The sequence below is a fragment of the Salvia hispanica genome, chromosome 6, assembly GCF_023119035.1.
Source record: "Salvia hispanica cultivar TCC Black 2014 chromosome 6, UniMelb_Shisp_WGS_1.0, whole genome shotgun sequence".
NCBI classification, from domain to species: domain Eukaryota; kingdom Viridiplantae; phylum Streptophyta; class Magnoliopsida; order Lamiales; family Lamiaceae; genus Salvia; species Salvia hispanica.
The window spans coordinates 2,466,251-2,481,754 of record NC_062970.1 but is presented as its reverse complement, the minus strand read 5'-3'; the positions used below and the strand labels follow the sequence as shown (position 1 = coordinate 2,481,754).

General features: G+C 37.2%; 1 protein-coding gene across 2 annotated transcripts; it reads left to right on the top strand.

Moving 5' to 3' along the window:
* Positions 1-2: 2 nt before the first annotated feature.
* Positions 3-5,761, top strand: LOC125195909 (glutamate receptor 2.7-like). 2 transcript variants are annotated; one of them, XM_048094195.1, is made up of 6 exons: positions 3-668; positions 770-873; positions 1,059-1,247; positions 2,168-3,399; positions 4,122-4,416; positions 4,967-5,761. In XM_048094195.1, exons 2-6 carry the CDS (start codon positions 786-788, stop codon positions 5,677-5,679), a joined length of 2,517 nt encoding a protein of 838 aa, XP_047950152.1. In that variant the 5' UTR covers positions 3-668; positions 770-785; the 3' UTR covers positions 5,680-5,761. The 2 variants fall into 2 exon arrangements, with proteins under 2 accessions (XP_047950152.1, XP_047950151.1); XM_048094194.1 differs by having other exon boundaries at positions 3-873.
* Positions 5,762-15,504: the final 9,743 nt, after the last annotated feature.

Below are 15,504 nucleotides of genomic sequence, written 5' to 3'. Positions count from 1 at the left end.
TAATTCGATGTTCGTTCTTTTTGGCCCGAGACATGCCATCTGACCGACCCCTGCAACAAAAATTGTCCTCGATAGAAACACTCGTTCTCTTCTTCTTCACTCCCCCTCTCATTTGTGGTCACCATTTGGAATCCCTCGCTGCTGTCGAGAAGCCCAAGGCCCTCCTGCTGTCTTTTTTCCTTGCGATTCTCCGGCTGAGAATTTTTCCTACCAATGCCTTCTTCCTTCGGTCTCTCTGTTTCACCAAAAATTAAATACTGAATTAACTAACTTTAATATTTCAGTTTATGTAATAAAAATGACATGAACACACATCTTTTATCAGCAGAATTTTAAATGACATCAATGACTTGAGTATAATGACAACACCGGAGCTGTCACCGGTGGCATTTTTCGTTGAAGAGAAAAGAGAGAAGATCAAAATGATATGAACCGTCAAAGACCTAACAATTAACATGCATTTTTCATACATTTTGGAAGTACAGTTTTCGACAAAGTAAATGCTTTTCTATCTTAAAGAAGTACTCTATTTTCAAATAAAAATTGGATCTAATAATTTTTTCTACTTTCTTTTACATTTGTTAAAATTGGAGTCCAAAATCAAGTGGGACAGAGAATCAGAAACAGAGGGAGTACAAGTGTATAAGTTAGCACAGAATATTCAAAAGGTAACATACTTAAACAAGAAAGACTGACGTTTTCATTGGATCATAGATTCCATCGTTTTCACTACTATGAAACCGTGTGACGTTTTCACTACTTCTACAAGGTATGACGTTTTCATTATGTTGAAACCGTGTGAAGATTCTAAAGGTAACACACTTGAACAAGTGTACGACGTTTTCACTACTTCTAAACTACAGGTTTTACAAGGTAATGAAACCGCGTGATTGAGTCATAGATTCCATCGTTTGTCTATATAAGGAAAATAGTGTGAAGAAATTTCAAATTAAACTGTAGAGGAACTATGATGAGGCTACATCGCCACCGTTTCATCATACGTTTCGTCATATGTTTGGTGACGGTTGATTCTTGCTACTCTAACCTCACACACGTAGATGCAGGATCACAGCCTTCCGTCATCCCCATCGGCATAGTTCTCGACACCAAATCGCCGTTGGGTTCTATGCTCAATCTCTGCATAGAGATGGCTCATTCGGACTTTTATGCTAAAAATCCAAATTATGATACAATGCTGCATCTGCATATAAGAAATGCTCAAAGTGTTCTCGATGCTAATTTGGCAGGTAATTATTTCATTGGGCACATCAACTGTGGTAATGTTTAGAGGCCAAATTGATGGGAAAACATGTATTTTTGTCAAATTCTGGTTAGTCCTGCAAATTTAAAAATACTAGGTCTTAAATTTTCCATGACAAAATATTCCGTTTTCCTAATTGTACATGTTTCAAACTGATGACATAAATTCACAGGTGGTCTCGTACTCACAGAATTTTGGATACCACATTATATACAATTCCCTTCAATTTAGACTTTGCACGAAATTTAGGAGAAAATATAAAAAAGTTCATGTTTTTTACGGCTGATTTTTAAAACTGTAACACAAATTCAAAATTTAAGCAAAATTTACGATTTTATTGGTAATTTGGCTTCATTTCAGAACTTTTCTGAAATCAGAAAACGGAACTATATCAGTTCACCAATGCTTTAGTATCAGTTAATACCACAAAAGTTTCTAACTCAATATCAGTTTATAATTTAACTAGCACTACAAAATACTCGCGATTTAGCGACGGATAATTTCGTCACTAATCTGCAAAATGTCCTCACACATCAGCGTTAGTGACAGATTAAGTATCGGCTGATCCGTCAATACAATGCTTGTCAATAAAAGTTTTTAGTGACGGATATCTCACCCAATGACGGAAAACTTATACGGCTGCCATGGTAAATTCGTATTAGTGATGGACTACTCAGTCACTAGTTAATGACTGACGCTTTTCAGTCATTAATCTGTCACTAGTTGTTGAGCTGTCAACCACCGTCACTAATTTCATCACTAATTAGCGTTTTTTTGTAGTGTAATATCAATCCCGACTCAATGTCAGTTCTTGACTGAATATTAGAAACTGATATATTTTTGTGGTGCCGACTGATATTATCATAGAACTGATAATCTTTAAACATCGTGATGTGATGCATGCAGTTGTAGATTTATTGGAGCATGAACAAGTTGTAGGCCTCATAGGGCCACAAGGTTCAACTCAAGATACATTCATCTCAGAATTGGGGCAAAAGTTTCATGTCCCAATGATATCCCTCACTGCAAGAAGCTCATCTTCACAAAACAGCTTCTTTCTTAGAGCAACCGTTGATGATTCTACCCAAGCTCGAGCTCTTGCTTCACTTTGCCAAGTACTCAAATGGCCTCAGGCCGTGCTTCTGTTCGAGGACACCGAATACGGCCACCAATTCCACTCCCACCTCAGCAGCGCCTTCCAAGAAGCCGGGATCGGCCTCGTGCAGCCCATTGCTGTCCCCACGAACCGCAAGCGCCTCACCGAACTGCTCACCCCGCTCGATCGTCAGGAAACCAAGGTTTTCATACTCCACATGAACCCCTCTCTCGGATTCCGCCTCATCGAGGCTGCCAAGAGAGTGGGAATGACACGGGCTGGGAGTGCATGGGTTGTCACGGACAGCATGGCCAATTTTCTCAGCTCCATGGATGCCCCCACGCGCGAGGCCATGGAGGGGGCGGTGGGGCTGAGGCCCCACGTGGAGGCATCCAAGGAGCTCAGATACTTCCAAGAGAGATGGGCGAGAAATAGCAGCGCCCATCTGAATGTGATTGGATTATGGGCGTACGATCTCATCACTGCCTTAGCAACTGCTGTGGAGAAACTGGGACCAGTTTCTCCACAGAATCTGTGCAGTAACGAGAAGAATCTCGTTACTGCACGGACTTCCTCGTACGGGTCTTGTCTGCTGAGAGAGCTGGCAAGCACGAGATTCCAGGGGCTCAGCGGCTCCTTTGAGCTTGCCAACGGGAGGCTGAAGGGCTCGGGTTTCGAGATAGTTAATCTTGTCGGGACGGGGGAGAAGGTGCTGGGAGTGTGGGATCCTCGGAGGGGGTTTGAGAAAGAGTTGATGAATGCGGTGTGGCCCGGTGATTCGACTGTTAAACCGAAGGGATGGGCTATGCCAGCTTCGGGGAGGCTCCGTGTAGGGGTGCCGTGGAAGCCGGGGTTTGTGGAGTTTGTGAAGGCGGTTATAGATCCTGCAACCAATGAGACGCGCGCCACTGGTTTTGCTGTTGACATCTTCTTGTACGCGTTGAAGCAGATGCCGTTTCATATTAACTACACGTTTTTGTGCTACAATGAGAGCACAAGCACTAATTGGAGCTATGACAGTATGCTACACGAGATCCCTCAGGTACGCTTAAGAAAAAAACTAATATTCCCTCCGTTTGTCACATATTTTGTTACATTTCTCTTTTACCATTTCTAGCAGGACTTCACCTTCTACTAACTTTTTCAACTCACTTTCATTACTCCCTCCGTCCCACAATAAGAGTTACCCTTAATGAAGGCACGGGTTTTAAGAAATATAAAGAATAGTGGATTGGAAAAATTAGTGGAATAAATGACCCAATTTTTTATATTGGTTTTATAATAAAATGTGAGTGAAGTGGGTCAGTGGAATATGAGACCTACTTACCATTTATGATAAAAGTGAAGTGTGACTCTTATTGTGGCACGAAGAGAGTATATTTTCTAAAATCCGTGTCGGGTCCAAATTTGACAAACTTTCCTGGGTCTATGAAATAATTTTGTAAGAAAATTGTGCTTAGTAATTTAAAAGAAAATAGAATAAAGTATTCATTTGCATAAGTTACTTGAGACGTATTACATGTAATTCAAACCATTTCTCTCCATGCCAAAAAAAATGCAAACTCTAAATATTGTACAAACTACAACTATGATCTGGACTGTTAAAAAATGCCAACAGATGACAAAATAACATCAACAAAAAATATTAACACAATGTCAACGGCTGACATTGTGTTGAAATCAAATTCTTGAAATTTTACACTGTGTTGACATTGTGTTGATGTTGTGTTGACATTGTGTTGATGTATGTTTGAAATGTCACAGAAATACGATATGGTTGTGGCAGACACGACCATTTGGGCTCCACGGGCATCGTATGTTGACTTTACACTGCCTTATTCGGAGTCGGGATTGGTTTTGGTTGTGAAGAACAACAAGCCACTCAACATGTGGATATTTATCAAACCGTTGAGGTGGGATCTGTGGCTTGCAATTTTGTTAGCCTCTCTGCTCATGGGATCATTCATTTGGAAGTTAGAAGCTGCAGTTGCTCGACCAAATGATGATCGAAGGGGAATTGCGTTTTTTGTTCCTTTCACAGGAATGGCTTTTCAAGATCGTAAATTATTCTCTCCCTCCACCATTAAGTCTCACATACATATTTTCTTTTTTCTCTCATAAAAATATCTCATTTTCATTTATGAAAAATTCTCGCAAATACATCCGTTTATTTACAACTTATAAGTCCACCATTAAACACTAATGAATAATGTGAGTCTCACTATCTACTAACACTATTTGAACTAAGATTCTTCTCATCTCTCTTGCTTTACCAACTACTATGTATTAATTCTCGTATCGTCCCAAATGTCATTATTTTTTTTGGGACGGAAAGAGTATCATCCATAAATGGAAAGGTACTCTAAAATTATTAACACTATTATATCCAACTTTGTTCTTTCTCTTTCCTACTTTATCAATTTTTTATTAAAATTTTTGTCATTCACCAATGAAACTATTTTTGTGGATGGAAGAAATAGTTTAAACCCGAGCTGTAAAAAATGGAACATTTATTGTCGGGGAGTATTAGTTTCCAGTATCTTCTCAATTTTGAACAATATATATTCTGAATTGTTCTGATTGTGATTCCGATTCTGTTTTTTTCACAGTCGCCTTAGTGGCTAGGAAGACGTCGCTTTTCGTGCTCGGGTGCTGGCTTTTTACCATATTCGTACTATCGCAGAGCTACACCGCAAACTTGTCGGCCATCCTAACGCTGGATCAGCTCCACTTCTCCTTCTCCGACGACCACTACATCGGCTACCACCGCGGCTCTTTCACCTACGAATTCCTAACCGAGAAACTAAGCATTAGCCCGGCGAGGCTGCGGCCCTACTCTTCCCTCCAAGAATACCACGACGCAATGCGCAAAGGCAGCAAGAGAGGCGGCATCGACGCCATATTCGACGAGCTCCCTTACATGAAGCTCTTGATCAATCGATACGACTCCCGCTACAAGATGAAGGGCCCCACTTTCAGGACTGACGGCCTCGGCTTCGCGCTCCCTGTCGGGTCTCCACTGGTTGCGCACTTCTCGAGAGCCATATTGAATGTGACGCAGGGTCCTGAGATGACGGGCTTGGAGCAGAAGAATTTTGGGCCAGGCTACTCATCTCAGGACCCGCTGTTGGGCTTGGTGTCCCAGGGGGCGTCCAGCCTCACTTTTCTTGATTTCGCGGGCCTCTTTATTATTCTAGCTGCGTTTACTGTGTCTGCTTTTGTTGCCGCGGAAATAGGCGCGTTTGATAGAATTAGGGAACACTACAAAAAACTGTCAGATTACCAGCGAAAATTAGTAGCGGATATAGTATGTTGCTGTTAGTAGCGGATTGGCAACGGAAAGTCCACTAGTAACTGTACCAGCGGAATTAGTAGCAAATTTATGATGGATTTTGATTTCATAATTACGGGTCATAATTAGCAACGTATATAGCAACAAATTGATAGTCACTGGTAAGTAGCACCGCCCTAATGTCGCTAGTAATAAATTACCAACAATATTGCAACGGATTGATATTCACTAGTAAGTAGCAACAGACAAATGTCGTTGGTAATAAATTACCAATGAAATTACAATGAACTACTTTTCACTAGTAAGTAGCAACGAAAAAATGTTGTTGGTAATAAATTACCAACAATGTTGCAGCATACTGATTTTCATTAGTAAGTAGCAACAGACAAATGTCGTTGGTAATAAATTACCAACGGAATTACAATGGACAATTTTCATTGGTAAGTACCAACGAACAATTGTCGCTGGTAATAAAATTACTAACAATATTCCAGCATATTGATTTTCACTAGTACGTAGCAACAGACAAATGTCGTTGGAAATAAATTGCCAACGAAATTACAACAAACTAATTTTCACTCGTAATTACCAACGAACAAATGTCGCTGGTAATAAATTACTAACGATATTGCATCAGATTGATATGCACTAGTAAGTAGCAACAAACAAATATCGTTGGCAATTTATTACCAACGGAACTATAACAGACTAATTTTCACTGGTAAGTAGCAACAGACAATTGTCGTTGGTAATAAATTACCGACACATTAGCAACGATGAATGATCTGTAACTAATTAACAACAAAAAATTCCACTGACAATAATTATTTTAACAGAAAGTTGCAAAATATTACCCCATCTGTCTAAATAAATATGAAATGTTTGCTTTTGGCACGAGATTTTATGTAGTGTTGTTTTGTGAGTTTTAGAAAAGAAAGAGTAAAGTAAGAGAGAGAAAAGTAGAGATAATGTTATTTTAGGAAACATTACATTTTTAATGGGACAACCCAAAAAGGAAAACGTTTAATTTTTAATGTAAATTACAAAATAATAATAATAATAATAATAATAATAATAATAATAATAATAATAATAATAATAATAATAATATTAACAAGAAGAAGAAGAAGACATTTTCAATCATACTCTCTCAGTATACAAGTGATTGATTTCCCTTTTTATGTTTGTCTAACTCTAATCACCAATGATTGATTTTGATATTTCGCAAAAAAAATACATTACTCTCTTTTAATTATTTTATTCTCTCTTTATCTCTACTACTTTTATTTTCTCTCATTTAATTGAATATAATTTTCTAATATCCAGTCTCCAAGAGAAATCAATCATTTGTAATAGTTACAAGACATTTCTACCGTCGCTAATAAAATTTATATTATGAAATCTATTAATACTTCCTTCGTCCTAGCTCAAGTGATTGATTTTTTTTTTCCCATTATTTTGCAAAAATGATAATAAATAGTTAAAGTGCAGAGAAAGTAAATCAATAGAGAGAATAATATAGAAGAGAGTCGTATATACATTATTCTCTTACTTACTTTACTTTCTCTCCACTTTAACTATTTATATCATTTTCCCCAAACACGAGCCGAAAGACAGTTAATAGTTTGAGGTGAGACGGAGGGAAGTATTAGTTAATTATGAGTTCTCTTTTCTTATTCTTTCTATTTTGTGAAGCTTTATGAAGCATTGGTGATATAATTAGACACAAATTAGCATTAAAAAATGTCCTTGTCTTATTGTAGTGAATTAATAAAAATTAAATAAAATATAATGACAAAATAAACTAAAATCTTTTAATAAACCATTGTAAGGAAGAGAAGTGATTAATGTAATCTACTTATAATAGTAATTTGGTAGATATTTGCCGGTGGAAATAAAAGTGTATTCAAAAAATATTGTTTGCATTAAACTAAAAATAGATACATACAAAAATAATATAAAATAATTTAGAAGCTAGTGAAAAACATATTTTGCAGAAGAAAATATTTACTATTAGCCGATAAAAATAGAGAAGAAAATTTGAAAAATAGCAAAATATTATAGGCCAAAACAAAATAAAATAAAGTGTCCAAATTAATAAAATTAAATCCGATCAAGGTGAGCCCCATAGGGATGTCTTGAGCCCAAAGACTTAATTATTTTTTATTTTCAGCGCCAGAGATCTTCCTTCTCACGCTTCTATAGCAAATCTGCAGAATAATTTCCTACAATAGAATCAATCAATTTAAATCAATCAACAATTACTTCCCTAAATCACTCACGCTCCAAAACACGGTTTTGTACCCTAATTTGTTCCGCCTCACTCACTCTCACACAAACAATATTCTTTTCGCTTTTCACAATCACAAAAGAAGTAGAGAGAATCAAGATAGAGGCCAGAGAGGAGGAGACACTACTTTCAATTCTTTTTCCTGAATTTTCAAGTTCCGCCAAAGGTAATCACTCTCACACCATTTTTTTTCTCCCTTCCTTTCCACAACAATTGAAGGACTCCCCATTCCTTAGGATTTTTGAGAAGAACAAGCGTACTCCCTTTCGATCCTAAGTTCAATAAACTAGAGAAGGGAGAGAGTAAGAAGAAGATTACACTTTTTTTATACTAGTTAATAACATATGGACACGTTGTGCTATAAAAACTACCGTATATTTGTGTTGATAATGAATTGGAATTCCTGTTGAAATGGCTTGGAATTCAATAGATTAGAAATCTAATACTCCCTCCGTCCCCCATTAGCATTCACAGTTTGACCGGGCACGGGTTTCAAGAAATGTAAAGAAAAGTTGATTGAAAAAGTTAGTGGAATGTGGGATCCACTTTTTTATATTGATTGTATAATAAAATGTGAGTAGAGTGAATTAGTGGAATGTGGGACCTACTACCATTTATGGTAAAAATGAAGTGTGACTCTTAATTGGGGACAGACCGAAATGGAAAAAAATGACTTTTAATGGGGGACGGAGGGAGTAATAGTTATTGATATTACTCGATATGCTAGAATAGTTTTATATATTAAAACTAACTCTTCTTAGTACTTAGTTTAGATTTATGATAATATTATATTAAAGTAGAAATTATTCTTAAAGAGGGTGTGGAAAGGGGTTATATTTTTAATCTTTAATACTCCTATCAAAACTTTATTTTGTGCATCTAATAATAGAGGAGTGATCAAGGTCTAACTAATTTTAAGTGTATAACTAGAGAATAAATCTCAACCATACAATATGTCAATTCAAAGGCTAAATAGTTAGGCAACAAACCTTTCATATTTAATTAACAAAAATAGAATAAGGGCATTATTGGAAACCAAATTTTATGGTGGAATCATTCAATCTCACCCAGAATTGCTCACGCAAAATCAAACTCGGCGACACCCTCCTCCGCTCCGCCACCGCTCGCAGCACCGGCAGACCTCCATGCCCGTGCCTTCGCCTCCTCCTGCTCCTCTTCCGCCTCCTGCAACTTCATATCCATCTCATCCATCACCGCCAGCCACTAAGAGGTCTCCGACGCCGTCGATGTGGAGCGGCGTCGTAACAACAGTAGAACTCCTCTCTTCCTCGAGAAATTCCACCGCGTCAACAAGACGCAGCAAGACTCATGCTGATTTGTTGCAATATTCATCGTTTATTGCAATCACCATTGTTAATTGCAAAATCTTCATTGCAAGAGCTGATTTTTCCATCCCACTTGTGGATTTTGCAATCTACTATATCTGTATATCATCTCAAAAGATGATTTCTCCATCGTCAATTGTCGATTTCAGGATCTACTAATTCAATATTTCATCACAAGAGTTGAATTCACCATCTCATGAATTGAATTATGAGATGATCGAAGATGGTGCACTTTAAGATAAAATTAGTTCACTTTACTTCACTAAAATATCAAACATCATATTTAATTCACTATAAACAACATTTCACTATAAATATTATATGCATCACTATATGCTCAATATATTTCACAGAAATGAAAAAATATTAGACTATAAGACATGCAGAATTTACTTCACTATATGCACAACATACATCACTATATACTCATTATACATTATAAAGCATGCATAGTATACTTCACTATAATTACAATATACATACACCACTTTATATGTGTTCTTTTTATTGCTTACAAGCCCAACATTATAATTGATATGCTTTATAGTGAAGTAAATATTGATTATAGTGTACTGTTTTCCATATCAATGAAGTATATTGACTCATGGCTAAATTGCAATCAAAATGTCACCCACAAGTGTATGGGGGTATGTAGCACGTAGCAAGTTAAAATTATCGATCCTCGAAGACTAAGTGCCGGCTTGAGTACTACGATGCAATTTAGAACACTATCTAGACTATTAGAAGGGGTTTTTTTGGTTTTTCTACACTAAGATCAAAGAACAAGTAAGAAAGTAAGAGCAAAAGGAAATTAAGACAAGAAAAAGGATAGTTTTCACTCAAATTGGAAAGGTAGGGATATGGATCCGTTGGTATGGATCACGGGTGTTCACCTAGGGATCATGCTCATCTAAATGGTCTTATGTATGGCTAGGAAGGTCGGGTTAATTGGTTAGACCCCCTCTCGGGTGCACCTAACACGTTGATCGGCCTCTAAGGTCGGAGTCTCCTCCCTACACTTCGAAACCAACTCCTACAACCTACGGACCCAAGCCCTCTCTCTAGCTATGTCTCTCTCGAGCACATACAACGCACGGAGTTGTTGGTCATTTAACTATCTAATTAAGCATCTTTCAATGACAATAATTAGAATAAGATATATCAAACTGGTAGCTAATCAATTGGATAAAGAAAAAGCATAACAACCAACAAAACCACCACATAAGACATAGATAAGCATGAATCAAGATTTAGCCCATGAGTTCCATACAAACTTCACCAATATCCCTAATAAGAACCTAGCTACTCATAATAGAAGCTAAGACAAAGAAAAATACAAGAACAACTAAGGAAAACATAGTAAGAAAAGGTAATAGAACTCCCTAAGGTGGACTTGATGTTGGGGAGAGTCTTCCTCTTCAATGTCTTGAAGATGTAAGCCTCCTTCCCTTCAATCCTCTTGAATCCCTCGATCTATCTCTCAATTTGTCGTGGGGAAAGTTGGGGTTCGAAAATGAGTGAGAATCCCTTTTATATTTGAAGCGGTCAAAAACACTCGACCGGGTGATTTGCAGATGGCAAAACACCCGACCGGGTTTTCTCTCTGGAATCCGCTAGTTGCACGAAACACCCGACCGGGTTTTCCGAGAATGGAAAACACCCGGTCGGGTTTCTTCTCTGGAATTAGCCATTTGCTCCATTTTGCTCCGTTTTGACCTGTTTTTACTTCAAAACTCCGACAAACTCATTACTTCATCTAATTGATGACTATATGAGTGAAAATCTATTATAAACACCTTAAACCATCAAAAGCACTCTCTAATCACCCATAAAACAAGCCTAAACTATGAGTTTGTCAACTCCCCCAAACTTAAACACTTGTTTGTCCCTAAACAAGAAGAAGAAAATAAGAAGACAAACTCATGTAAGGATGTTGGAGTGTCATCATTGCCTCAGTAGAAATAAAGTAATCAACAAGTATCAATGGCCTCGTAGACAAGTATAACATTATAAAGTATTGCTTCAAGCTACTATCATGTACTCAACCTTGCCAATTCGCCCTCACAAGGAGAAAATGCAATGTGCATTTTAGAAATTTCACTCACTCTCAAGGTGTATAGGCTCATGACATAACTCTCAAATCATCAAATCATGCATAGTTTACCATATGCTTGCTCGAAATCTACACTCTCCTCTACTACGGTGTGATTAAAGATCTAAGGTCCGAAAGGTCTTTTCTATAGGTTGTAATGTAGGCTCTTTGGATAGGTGAGGTAATTTTTGGCTAAAGTGACTTTAATCCCCAAGATATGACATATTCAACTTCACCAACTTTCTTCCTCAATCTTAGCTAGTACTAGGCTTTGCCTAGACTCTTCCCATCTACCAACATTCCACTTTTGTTCAATACCTCTTTTTCAACATTCAAGGCACCCCTTTTTCACCAAATGTCAATTGCTCACCATTTTTCGCTTTCATTTTTTTCTTTTCTTTTCTTTTTCCCTTTTTTTTTCTTTTTCTCCATGCTTTGCATGGTATCATCACTATTTTTTTTCTTTTTCTTTTTCTTTTCTAACTCAACAAACTTGTTTTTCATTTGCCAACACCACTTCCACATTTCTCTTTGATTTTTCAAAAGTACCACATGGCAATTCCAACCCCTCGGTTTGTCAAAGAAAAGGTTTATAGGCTCAAAGTGGGCTAACAAGGATTATTAACATAGCGGGTGAAACTAGGATTTGGCTAATAAAAATGGCCTAACATCCTCCCTTATCTCTATAGCCACTATGTAGACTCAAGGAGATCGCGAGCAAGTTCTAGAAACATATGACATGCTTGAGATAAAACACACATTTAGTGATAGTATAGGCTTAATTCTCACAAGGTCATTTTGGCAAAAGACAAGGCACCATGCGATTCACTTTAGGCAATTTGAAATGAAAATTACATGTTACTTAGCCATATCAACAAGATTTTCAAAAATATTTTGCACAAAATCATCATTGGCAACTCCTCCAACAAATCCTCACACTCGTTCAAACATCACTTTCTCTCACCCTACTATCATTCTACCCAAGGAAGATTATTAAACACACTAAGAAAACAAGAAAAACATTCCTAAAAAGAAACAAAAACACAAAAACAACACAAATGGAACAAGGAAAATATTCCACAAAATCCACAAACAAAGAAAATCATAAGTTAGGTTACATGCCCAAATATCATCATCAAATATAGTTAAAAGAATAGGGGTACATGCCGGGCATCATCAAATAAAATCAACGAGAGAGAGAAGTAAAAGGAAATCCACTAGACACCCCCCAAACTTATTCTAAGCAAAGCTAGGATAAGTTTGAAAGAGAGTGGATCTTCCATGGACCTTCACTATCGAAGCATTGAAGGGGACCTAGCCGTTGAAGCAAGTCCCGACATGGTTGTTGTGCAACCTTGTAATCTAACTTGGCCAAGGCATTCCATTTGTAAATCTCTTCATCATTTCGAAGGTTGACCCCGCATTTTTGTACCTACAAATAGAGAGCATTAGATGGCAATGTAACCAAAACCTAGAGAAACTATTAACCACACAAAGTAAAAGTACTCCCCCAAACTTAGCTCAAGGCTAACATTCAACAAGTTAACATCATGGAGTACTTTTCACTAATCTCTATCATCAAACTAATCATTTAAAACACAAGAGTAGGCATCACCTCCTAATAATTGCTTATATATCAACAATCAAAGCATATAACAAAAGAAACTAAGCACAAAATCACAATTGAAGCTCAAGAGATGCACCAATTTATCCTATCCTTGTTCTAACATGTAAAGCTCAAAGATTTCACTTCATCATATCACAAAAATCATCACCAATCCTCATGCTTGTAGCCAAATTCTCCCCCAAGACCAATCAATCACAATTGTTAACAATTCAAACCAAAATTACTCACAACTACACCATCCTTTGATAGTATTATCATTCGACAACCCAACTCTTCATCAACATTAAACAAATGAACAACAATGTTCAACAAGGCAACATATCAACACATTCAACTTCACATTATGCAAACAAGTTCTAAATTCTCACCCATTCTAGCAATTCTACAACAAATCCACTCTTAATCCTCAAAAACCCACAATTATGCATCAAATTCATCAAATTCTTCCATAAATCACTCAATAAACAACAATGATACATGGGTAGAGAAGAATAGAGGGAGAAATTCATACCTTTAGGGCTTAATTCAAGTAGAACTCGAAAATTAGCTTCTTGCCTTGTTCTCACAAATTCCACCAATTAAATGGTTTAAAATGTGTAAAAGAGAGAGTAGAAGAGTTATTAGAGTGTAGAAGTGAGATTGGAAGGGAGAAATTGAGAAGAAATCACCGAAATTTAAAAATTGGGGAGCTAGGGTTCGAGAATTGGCGTCGGGTGTCTCTGACGGGTTTTCTGCGAAGCATACTATATATATCCGAACAAAACACCCGACCGGGTTTTCCGAGAAATGGAAAACACCCGGTTGGGTTTTTCCACTGGACTCCAACCCATTTTTTTTCATTCCTTCCATTTTTCACTCTTTTGTTCCCATTTTCCTGTTCCAACACACTAAAACAAAGAAAAAAAATCCTAAAACTGAGAGAAAAACACATTGACACAAAATAAAATTGTACCTACTAGGGGTTGCCTCCCCCATAGCGCAATTGTTTAACGTCGTTTGCCCGACGGTCTTCAAGCTTTCACTTAATAGTCGGAGCTCACTCGGATCACCTCATCCGGCCCCGTCCTAGCTTTTGCGGCCAAATAAAGCTTGTTTAGCCACTTTTTCCACCAAATAGGCTTGTCAATTTTTCCAAGGTCAACTCCATGAGATTCACCATTTGCCCATTTTGGCACCTCCTTCTTTTGCTCCCCCAAACTTGTTTCATTCTCAAGCTCAAAGAACCAATTAGGAACCAATTTCTCCTCCGATGGCTTCTCAACTTCAACAACCTTAGACACTTGTATCACCTTGCACTCTTCAATTTTCAAAGGCACCTCTTCTACTCTCTTGGATTCTTCCATTTCATGGCGTTTCATCTTGTCTAACATAGAGAGGATAGCCGTCTTGTTTCCATGCCTAAGGGTGAGTTCTCCCTTGGTGACATCAATTAAAGCTTTCCCGGTTGCAAGGAATGGTCTTCCAAGAATGAGAGGAACATTAGGGTCCTCCTTCATGTCCAAGACTACAAAGTTCACGGGGAAGATAAAATCATTCACCCTTACTAAGACATTTTCAAGAATTCCATTGGGGAACTTGACGGACTTATCCGCCATTTGAAGGGTGATGGTAGTCGGCTTCAAAACACCAAACTTTAACTTCCGGAAGAAGCTTAAGGGCATAAGATTTATGCTTGCCCCCAAATCACACAAGGCCTTGGTTTGCCTATCATTCCCGATCACACAAGAGATGTTGAAGCTTCCCGGATCTTTCATCTTTGCCGGATCACTTATTACATGTTTTGGTTCATTTATAGTGAATATTTACTTAATGTGAAGTTGAAATATTATACATTGTAGTAACTCTAATGTAGAGTGATATAAAACTGTTCTATAGTTACAAACACGATCCTTAAAAAAATTTTGGTAAACATTTGAATATGCTCTATAGGAAAGTGAATATGCTTTTTGAGTAAGTAAATATTGATTATAGTGAACTGTTTTCCATATCACTGAAGTATATTGAGCGTGCAATGATGTATATTGTGTATATAATGAAGTATACTATGCATATAGTGAAGTAAATAGGTACAACAGTGAATTAAATAGTGAACAAGATATTAAAAGTAAAATAAGAACTGGCTATTGAATTTAAATGAAGTTTTCTACAATATTTCATGAACGCCTGAAGTTTACAATCATTTTTTCCACATCTATATCCATGTTTTTCCCACATTCTTCATAATGCTTTGATACTGTTGCCAAGTTCTTTAATGACTCATGGTTGTTTCCGACAACATTAATGCGCTGCAATACTTCGCTCTTAGTCTTTGGAGTATTCCATGGTTTCTTGTAGATAATCCACGTTTCCAATCTTGTTCCCACCTACCATTATAACATTCCATATCTCTCATCAAAAAAATTTCATAATCTTCTACATTTGATTTTGTTCTCCGTGGCATTTTTAGCATTTTTATGTTCACATCCATTATTGATTTGCATTGGCATGTGATAACCCATTT